This window comes from Grampus griseus (assembly GCF_964374135.1).
Source record: "Grampus griseus genome assembly, chromosome: 8".
NCBI lineage: Eukaryota > Metazoa > Chordata > Mammalia > Artiodactyla > Delphinidae > Grampus > Grampus griseus.
The window spans coordinates 103,298,434-103,308,789 of record NC_139002.1 but is presented as its reverse complement, the minus strand read 5'-3'; the positions used below and the strand labels follow the sequence as shown (position 1 = coordinate 103,308,789).

The 10,356-nt window shown below is 49.4% G+C and overlaps 1 protein-coding gene across 1 annotated transcript; it reads right to left on the bottom strand.

The window, feature by feature from the left end:
- Positions 1-7,427: 7,427 nt before the first annotated feature.
- SPDYC (speedy/RINGO cell cycle regulator family member C) lies at positions 7,428-9,140 on the bottom strand (the record flags this gene model as incomplete). The annotated part of the gene is made up of 6 exons (XM_082661221.1): positions 7,428-7,462; positions 7,641-7,983; positions 8,067-8,238; positions 8,343-8,428; positions 8,691-8,749; positions 8,999-9,140. The coding sequence occupies 6 exons, from the start codon at positions 9,138-9,140 to the stop codon at positions 7,428-7,430; spliced, it is 837 nt and encodes a 278-aa protein (XP_082517347.1).
- Between the last annotated feature and the right edge of the window lie 1,216 nt (positions 9,141-10,356).

Below are 10,356 nucleotides of genomic sequence, written 5' to 3'. Positions count from 1 at the left end.
GGAATGCCCGTGTGCCGCTTTACCCAGGAGGCGGCGGGAGAGACTGCGAGCAGGACAGTAGGCCCACCCGGGACCCGGAGAGACCCCACCTCCCGAGATGCAGAAGGTGGAGAGCCGAGAAGCAGGAGGGAGCGAGACGGCAGCGGTCCGGTGCCCCAGCTCAGGGCTTTTGATTGACCTTGGGGGCCCCGACCCAGCAGGTCGAAGCCCTTATATGATGTACACACAAGCATTTTGTTGGGGAAACGGTGCATAGCCTTCCTAGGATCTGAGGGTGCATGACCCCAAGAAGGTTAAGAGCCACTGATCTAATCTGACTCCATTCTCACTCCTAGTTTACAGATGAGGAAAACTGAGGCCTAAGAGAGTGCGACTTGCTCAGCTCCTTCAACTGGTGAGTCAGGGCTAGAACCAGCTTCTGAGCTCTTTGCTCTTCACCACTGGGCATTAATGTGTCCAATCTTGACTAAACCGCTGACAGGTCTTTGCCTAACAGAGACCCATGACTAAGGCAGACCAGCGCGTGCTAGAGGAGGCTGCTCTCCTGGTTCAGCTTTGGGGATTAAGGAAGGTGAATCCTATTGGAAAAGTCGGAATTAACCAGGCAGTGAGGTGCTAGATAGGGTGTTCTTAGCTGAAAGAACTACGTGTGCAAAGGTCCAGAGGCTGGGGGAACAGGCCAGTAAGGGGAATTGCAAGTGTTCCTTGTGACTGGATCACAGAGAGCAGGGGCCTGGGAGAGGAAAGATGCTATGGAGAGGTAGCAGAGACCACCCCTCCCCTCAAAGCCCTCTGGCTCAACCTATGTGTCCCACAGTCCTCAGAATTACTTCCACCAAACTGTCACTCCTGCTGACTGCGTTTGACTGTTCATGGGCACTGACCACCTCCCGTATGTGCAAGGCACTGTGCTCACCTGGGCATAAGATGGTGAAGACCTATGGCCTTGGCTCCCTCTGAAGGAAGCAGACATTGCCTCAACTTTTAGACGCATGATTGGTTGAGAAGAAGAATGGTGTGAAGGAAGCCCATAAGTGAAGCCTTAGCTAATCTAGGTGTTAGAAGAGGCATAAATCAGACAAAGGGAGTTATGGCAGGGGTGGGCGAGATGCCAGTGAGGGGAATTAATTGCCTTGGCGTATGGAGGAACTGAAATATTCCTAGTGTTGCTTGAGCACAGAGAGAGAAAGGGAGAGAAGAGTTGTGGCAGGTCTGGGTCGGCCATGGAAGATGGATTTTGTTCTACATAGAAGGCTGCTCAGATTTGTACAAATGAAGGAGAAGGATGCCTGGGAGTGGGTGGATCAAACTAGGGAGGTGGTAGACACAAGTGGGAAATAGATGGATTTGATAACTATTTAGGATACACCATATCAAAATGTAACTCCAACTGGATTATACACCTAAATATATACTCTAGGACTATAAAACCTCTAGAAGAAAGCATAGGAAAAATCTTAGCAATCTTGGGCTTGGCAAAGATGTCTTAAATATGACACAAAAAGCTGAAACAATAAAAGAAAACATTAAGTTGAACTTTATCAAAATAAAACACTTTGTTTTCAAAAGGCACTATTATGAAAATGAAGAGACAAGCCACAGACTAGGAAATAATTGCAAATATATATATGTGTATCTGATGAAGGACTTGTATTTAGAATATATAAAGAACTTTTACAACTTAAAAAAATAATCCAATAAAAATGGTTGAAAGATATGAATAGACATTTCCGAAGAAGATATTGGATGGCAAATAAGCACATGAAAAAATGTTCATTCACTGGTAAAGTGCAAATTAAATCAACTAGAAGGACCACCATTGCAAACCTGGAATGGCTATAATTAAAAAGACCGACCATGCCAAGTGTTGGCAAGGATGTGGAGGAGTTGGAACTCTCATACGCTGCTGGTGGGAATTCAGAATACCACCACTTTGTTAAACAGTTTGGTAGTTTCTTTAAAAGTTAAACATATATTCAGCAATAAACAGAGATAACCTAGCAAGCTACAGAAAGATGCCAGAAGCTTAAATGCATATTGCTAAGTAAAAGAAGCCAGTATAGGGGCTTCCCTGGTTGCACAGTGGTTAAGAATCCACCTGCCAATGCAGGGGACACAGGTTCAAGCCGTGGTCCGGGAAGATCCCACATGCCATGGAGCAGTTAAGCCCGTGTGCCACAACTACTGAGCCTGCGCTCTAGAGCCCGCGAGCCACAACTACTGAGCCCATGTGCCACAACTACTGAAACCCGTGCACCTAGAGACCGTGCTCTGCAACAAGAGAAGCCACCGCAATGAGAAGCCCGCACACCACAACGAAGAGTAGCCCCCGCTCGCCACAACCAGAGAAAAGCCCACGCGCAGCAACAAAGACCCAAGGCAGCCAAAATAATTAATTAATTAAATTTTTTTTTTTTAAAAAAGAAGCCAGTATAAGAAAACTATATAGTGTATGATTCCAACTATATGACATTCTGGAAAAGGTAAAACTAGAGACAGTAAAGAGATCAGTGATGGCCAAGATTTCAGGGAAGGTGGGGGAAGGGAGCACAGGGCATTTGTAGGGCAGTGAAACTCTTCTGTGTGATACTGTAGTGGTGGATACATAACATTATGCAAAACCCATAGAATGTACAACACTAAGAGTGAACCCTAAAGTAAACTATGGACTTTAATAACAATGTATCAATATTGGTTCATCAGTTGTAACAAATATACCACACTAATGCAAAATGTTAATAGGAGAAACTGTGCGCAGGTGGGAAAAGGGATATGGGAATTCTCTACCCTTTCTGAGCAGTTTTTCTGTAAACTTAAAACTGCTCTAAAAAAATAGTCTATCTTAAGAAAAATAAAGTTAAGTACACACCTACGACACGACCCAGCCATTCCACTCCTAGGCATTTACCCAAGGGAAATAAAAGCGTGTGTCCACACAAAGACTTGTGTGTGAATATTCATAGCAGTTTTAATTGTAACAGGCAAAACTCGACACAACCAAATGTTCATCAACAAATTGTGAACGGATAAGCAAACTGTGGTGCGTATATATACAATAGAATACTACCCAGTAATGAAAAGGAACAACAATGGATGCATCTCAGAATAATTATACTGCATGTAAGAAACCAGACCAAAGTACATTCTTCTATATAATTCCATTTCTATGAGAATTCGAGGAAAAGGATGGCCATTTAGTGACAGAAAGCAGGTCAGTGGTGCCTGGAGGGGCCGGCAGGTGGGAAAGGGCGGGAGGGAGAGATTACAAAGGGGCTTAAGGAAACTTTTTGGGGTGATGGATACGTTCATTACCTTGATTGTGATAATGGTTTCATGGGGGTATACATGTCAAAACAAAAAATGTACCTTTTAAGTATACATAGTTTATTGTATGTCAACTATACCTCAATAAAGCTGTCGAAAACACCTATAGAACTTAGCCACTGATTGGATATGGCTCTTGGGAGATAGGGAGGAATCTGGGTGGATTAATGGTGTGGGGGACACTAATCTGGAGGGGATACTGGAGGATCAGGTTTGGGGGGTACCTTTGGGACCCACCCCCATCCAAGGGGAGATGCCTGGGGGTGGGACTAGCCCTCAGAATAGAGGTACAGATTTGGGAGTCACTGGCCATCGGTGCCACCTGAAAGAAGTATGTAGAGACAGGGGACAGACACTTCATTCTGAACCAAAGATGCTTCATAAAGATGTCTGTTCTTAGTAATCTATAGATTTATTGAAATTAACAATTCTAGGCACTTCCCTGGCCATCCAGTGGTTAAGACTCTGCGCTCCCAGTGCAGGGAGCGCAGGTTCCATCTCTGGTCGGAGAACTAAGATCCCGCATGCCGCGTGGTGTGGCCAAAAAAATAAAAAATTCTAACAGATTTTTAAAAATTCTAACAGATTGTTTGAGGGGAAGAGGGACTAGAAAAGCTGATTTAAACTTCATATGGAAAATTGAACAAGCAAGAATAGCCAAGAGGGACTTCCCTGGTGGCACACTGGTTAAGAATCCACCTGCCCATACAGGGGACATGGGTTCGAGCCCTGATCCGGGAAGATCCCACATGCCGCAGAGCAACTGGGCCCGTGTGCCACAACTACTGAGCCTGTGCTCTAGAGCCTGCAAGCCACAACTACTAAAGGCCGTGAGCCTAGAGCCCGTGCTCCGCAACAAGAGAAGCCACCACAATGAGAAGCCCGCACACCGCAACTAGAGAAAGCCCGTGCACAGCAACGAAGACCCAATGCAACCAAAAATAAATAAATTAAAAAAAAAAAAAGAGAATAGCTAAGAGACTCCTGAAGACAGGAGACTAACCCTACCAGATATTAAATCCAATCTGTAATAATTAGATGTAATGAAGAGGGGTACTGATGCACAAAGATCAATGAAAGATAGAAAAACCTAGAAATAGATCCAAATGCATATAGAAATTTAGTATAAGAGCAGCAATTCAAATCTGCTGAGAAAAGATGAGTTTTTCACTAAAAGGCATTAGGAAAATGGGCAGGAATTTTGTATATGATAAATTCCAGATGAACTCATGATTTAAATGTAAAAAATGAAAACAAAAATACAGCCAGCAGCTAAGGGAGACAGTCTTTTAATCATCTCAGTGTGGAAAAGGTCTTTTCAACTATGACACAAAACCCAGCAGCCACAAAAATTTATTTTACTACACTAAAAAATCCGCATAGCAAAGCTAAAATGATAAACCAAAGAAAATACTTCCAATTTACATCCTGAAAGGCTACTTTTCCTTATATGTGAGTCAGGTACCAAAAACAGTGGCAAAATGGGCAAAGACAAGGACAGTTCACAAAAAAGTAGACAAAGAGCTCTTAAACATATGAAACAATGCTTGAGCTCACTCAAAAGAAAAATACAAATTAAACCTTCACCAAGACACCATTTTCTACTTAGCAGTTTGGCAAACATAAAACAATCTGGTACCTCACTGATTGGTGAGCGTTCTGGAAAACAGCCTTCACATGCTCTGCTAGAGGTTGGGGGGGAAGGGCAGTACAGGCATAGCCCCAACAGAGGGACATTTGGCAAGGTCCTTCAATTTTGACTTGACCTTTGGCTGAACAATTCTTCTAGGAATTCACTCTACAGATACCTTTTCACATTTGAACAATGCTGTTCTTACAAAGTCTTAGTGACTCTCTATAGCACTGTCTGGAATAGCAGAAGTGTGGAAACAAATGCCAATCAATAGGAAAAAAGATACATTATAGTACATCCACACAGAGGAATACTACACAGCTGTCGAAAGGAATGTGCAGACAAGGAACCATCTTTAAAATACGTTGATAAGTACACAGTAGGATGTATGGAATTCTCCCACTGGAGTGTTTTAAAAATGGGGGTGGGACATATATGCATATTTGGTGTGGTATCTTTTTTCTGACACCACGTCTCACACCAAATAGCTTTCTTCCCGGATACCAAATACATGTGACGGGTCCACACCAACTCTCCAACACCATCTAGGTGCCTACAATTCAATTCGGACACCAGTTGCCAGAGTTAGCGCAGACCCCGTGGGTTAAGGGCTCAGTTCCGCAAGATGCCGGCCACAGATGGAGTGCCCAGGCGACCCACGCTCCTGTGTGGCCGACTACAAATTTGGGGATGCCCACAACACCCCTCCTCAGGCCTGATAATTCAGTAGAACGCTCTCAGCACTCAGGAAGGTGCTTTACCTACTGTTAACAGTTTCTTATAAAGGATACTCAGGAGCAACCAAATAGAAGAGACTCATAGGGCAAGATGTGGGGGGGGGAGCAGGCGGAGCCACCCTCCCCCCAAACTCCAAATCTCCAGTGCCCTGCCCCTCCTGGAGGAAGTAGGGAAGCTGAAAGTTCCCACCCTCTAGATCAGTTTTCCCCCATCCTGAGTCACCTCATTAGCATAAACTCAGGTATGATCCAAAGGAGCTCATTATGAATAACAAAAGACACTCCTGTAACTCTGGAAATTCCAAGGGTTTTAGGAGCTCTGTGCCAGGAACCAAGGACAAAGACCAAATATGTATATTTTTATTATACCACATTTGGTTATATACATTCAGATTCTTTCTCTGGCAGGACATGAATTATTACTTTCATTGCTTCCCGGAAGGGGAACCAGATGGCTGGGAGTCAGGGGCAGAAGGTGACACTTGGTGCAAAATTCAAAACATACATGTGAATATATTACCTATTTGAAAAACTCTTACAAATACTTTACAGTCCTCGTCATGGCTTCTAACGGTCACAGTCTCCAGGCTTTACCTCCTTACTTCTTGGGAGCCACTCATAGAGAGGCAGGGGAATCACGTCCAGATTCCTCTGCCACCTGACCCTTTAGACTTCTCTGTCTTGTGTTCCGGCCGCTCCCCAAACGTACGTTCCCCTCTAGCCTTTCTCTGGGCAGCAGTTCCCTCTATTAGTAACACCCACATTTGAGCTCTACTCTTGAAACCTAGTTCTAAACCCTTCTAGGATTAACTCATTCAAATCTCAACCGACACCCTTTTTAGTGTAATACCCATTTTACAGATGAGGCAGTAGAGGAGATTAAATAACAGGCTAAAGTCACACATAAACCTGGACTTTGAACTTAAGCTGTCTGGCACCAGAGACCAAGTCTTAATCACTACTCTGGACTGTCTTTCCAAGAACACTGTTCCTCACCACCAGCACCCCAACACCACCACCCGAGCACGGGCAAACCTGACATTGTTCAAGGCCCCGTTCAAATGCCAGCTCCTCGGGTGAGTCTTCCCTGCTCCCCAATTAACAAACTTACTTTGGGGAAGGGAGAGGGGTCCTGTATTATAATAATTACATTATATCCGATTGCTGCCCAGAGCAAGGACCAAGGCTCATTCCTAAATAGACCTGACCCTGCAGGCATATCTAGACTGACAATGGAGCCGTTTTCCTTCTGAGCATTTTTTTGTCCAGGAGGTTCCAGACCCTCTTCTAAGGACTGCAGATACCTCATCTCATTTAGTCCCATCTGCACTGTGTGGATCTCACCAGCCACATGGATGTTAAAAAGGGGAAACAGGCTCAGGATGACTGGTCACGAATGGGAGGAGAGGAGCTATTACAGGACCTGTGCTCATGGGTCTCCAACCACTGGTACCTAAACGTGGCAGATGCCCCTCTCCCGGTAGCTCCCTCCCTGCCCCCGCCCTGGGTCAGGGACCCAGACTAGGGCCTAAGCACAGTTGGTGTCCTGTGGACATGAATTTATTTGAGGAGTCAGGTCAGAGTGCGCACAAGTTGCAGGTAGGGAGGAAGGGGCAGGGGGCATGGGCAGCCCTGCCAGCCTGAGGCCAAGTAGACAGGAGGCTGGAGGGGCCCCAGCCAGTGGAGCACTGGGTCAGCAGGGAGCAGACGGGCTGTTCTTTACCCTGCGAGTGTCAGCGCCGAGGGCACGGCAGCAGCTTTGAGAAGACTGCGGGAGGAAGGATGGAGAGAGGCTCAGAGGAAGCTCGCCAAGCCCAGGCGGCTGGGAGGTGGCAGGGCTGGACACATGCCCAGGTGTGCTGGACCCCAGGCCCCTCCTTCCCATTCTGCTGGCCCCGCACCTGCCCCCCAGCCCCTCTCAGCTCCCCCTACTGTACCCTACTCACTGTGGAGGGTGTAGGTGCCTGGCTCCAGTTGCAGCTGGGTGGGCAGGACAATGAGGAAGGCCCTACTCCAGGAGTCTCCAGCCACTGAGAGACAAGCTTGGGAGGGAGGGCGGTGCCGCTCAGGGTTTTGGGAAGGGCACTTGGATATGACAGGCAAGGGGCAGGGGTGGTGGCAGCGGTGGCTGTGGCAAGGGGGCAAGCCACACAGGGGACAGTGGGGTGGCGAGAGGCCGGGGCCCCGGGGGAGGGGGATCTGGGCCTTTGGGTAGCTCCTCTGAGCCCTGCCGTGGTGGGGATGTCTCTCTCGAGTCCAGGCCCAGTGGGTCGGCTCCTTGGCCATGACCTGGCATGAGAAGAGTGGATGGTAAATGGGAGGTGGGAGGCCCAGCCTCTTTCCCCCACCCCAGGGTGCTGGCGGGACCTCACCTCCTCGCAGCTCTGGCGTCTCACCACGGCCCTGAAGCCCATCCGTGCCCACAGCTTGTCCCTCTGACACAGGAAGTCTGACACTCGATGATGCCAATCTTGGCCCAGGGCCCACAGAAAAATCACACTTTTGGGGTCCTCCAGGTCTTCCTCCATGTCATTTGCAAGGTACCTGGCCACAGAGGCAGGGGGCAGGGAACAGAGGCTGTAAGCATCTGCCCTGCCCCACCCTGCCACTCCGAGTCAGGGTCCCCATCACGCGCCCAGGCCACTCACAGTGCCAGGAACAGATTGCTGTGGGTGTACTCGCTGAGCTGCAGGTTGGCGCGCCGGAAGTAGACCAGCACCATGGCCAGGAGATACTGCAGACACAGAAATGGGGAGAGTTAGAGTGAGGCACTGGGTGGGGAGGGGCTGCGCCAGCCCCTTCTGCACCCAAGGAAGTTCCGGTGGGGCTAAAAACTCTGGGGTAAAATGGTGGGGAGGGGCCTGCAAAGAGAAGGGTTAGAAGGGAGGCGCTCCCTCCACCAGACCAGAGGACCCAACGAATTAGCAGCACCGGAGCCCCACTAATTCAATCTTCCCCAAGCGAGGCTGGCCTCTGCCCCCACTGTGCCCTCTCACCTTATCTGAAATCTGGAAACAGGGATCTTTGGAGAGGAAATCCTGGAGGAAACTGTGCTCTGGGGGTAGAGAGGAGAAACGGTGGACTGGGGTTACCACCCCAACACACACAAGGTAAGAGGGGCAGTAGCTGTTCCAAAGCCCAAGCCTCCCCTGAACCCACTTTCTGACATGACACTCCCCACCTGCCAAACTGGGGCCACCTGAGGAGAGCAGGGACAGAGGCTGCAAGCTGAGATCCCACCTCCCACACCTGTTCACGCTTGGTCCCCACGGCCCCTGCCGTGCCAGCCCCCAAGTGGACTCACCCAGAAGGCTGAGGAAGGCCTGGAGCTCCTCGTGCCGGCGGAAATGGAAAGACTCACCCCCCTCCCCTTGACGGCTCCAGCCCCTCAGCTTCACCTGGGTGCCAACCGCAGGGATTGTGGCAGGATCTTGGGCATCACTCATCTCTTGGGGGGTGGGGGTGCGTGAGGGGGGGTGGGACGGGGTGACCTGTAAAGGAAGCAGCCCCAGGACTTAGCACTTACCCCACTGCCCCCCAGAAGTCAAGGGGATCAGCGTGCTGGCCTGACAGATGACCTCCAGGAAGTGGAGGCATGGGAAATGGAGAAATGGGGGCTCAGAACAGAAGGAAACTGAGATGTGGCGCAGCGGGTGGGGGGAGGGGGCGGGGATGGGGGCAGAAAAGCAGCAGAGCTCCTGGAGGCTACAGCACCCTCCCCCCTCCTCCTGCCACCCCAGACCTGGCCAGAGAGGAAGAACAGCAGCAACAAACACCTCTGAGGGCTTCCTAAGTGCCTGGAGCTGTGTTAAATGCTTTAAGGACATTATCTTATTTCATCCTGGTAAGTAGACCCATTTTGCAAACACGGAAACTGAAGCATGGAGGTCTCACGGCCACTTCAAGGTGGAGCCTGTCTGACCCCAAAGCCAGAGTTTAACGGCTCCTCTTGTCTCCCACCTCACAACAACCCCCTCACCCTTCACCAAAGCGGCAGCCCTGAAAGAACCAGCAACCCTTTACCGCCCAGAAGGAAAACTGAGGCCCAGAGAGAGGAAGGTTATTGGACAAATACTGGGGTTTAGGGCAAGTTGAGGTGGGGCCACCTCAAACATTTTTAGCTACGAAGAGAGAGACTCCAACTATGGGGCTTAGGGGAGGGACCCCTCCACCACCCCTCGGTCAACCTAGGGGCCTCCATCTTGCTTCCCACAAGCAGCCCAGCCTCTTCCGTCCAGAAGCATTACCTGAGCTCAGGAGTTAACCTACAGCGTAACTCCAAGCCCAGCCAGCGCATTTATATAGCCCCAGGGCTGCCCCGCCCCTGCAGCCCTCCACCAATCAGGCCCCTTCCTGGGAAAGGGTGGGGCTTCTCGCCATCACCACCCACCTCTACTTGGAGAAAATCCAGTCAGTTTCCACCACTCGTCTCCCAGCTGCGTCTCCCCAAGATAAAAGCTCCTCCAAAGTCTCATCACCTACAAGAGGGTTGATCTCATCACCTACAAGAGGGGTGAAGGCAGGCTAGCTGGACGCCACAGCCTGAAAGGCAGCAGGAGCCCCTCTCGGCTCTTTACAGATGCAGAGCCAAGGCGCGGGGCGGGAATGCTACCGACCTGGGCTGAGGCGAGCGGCTGATGAGTAAGATGTGATTCAGGGATT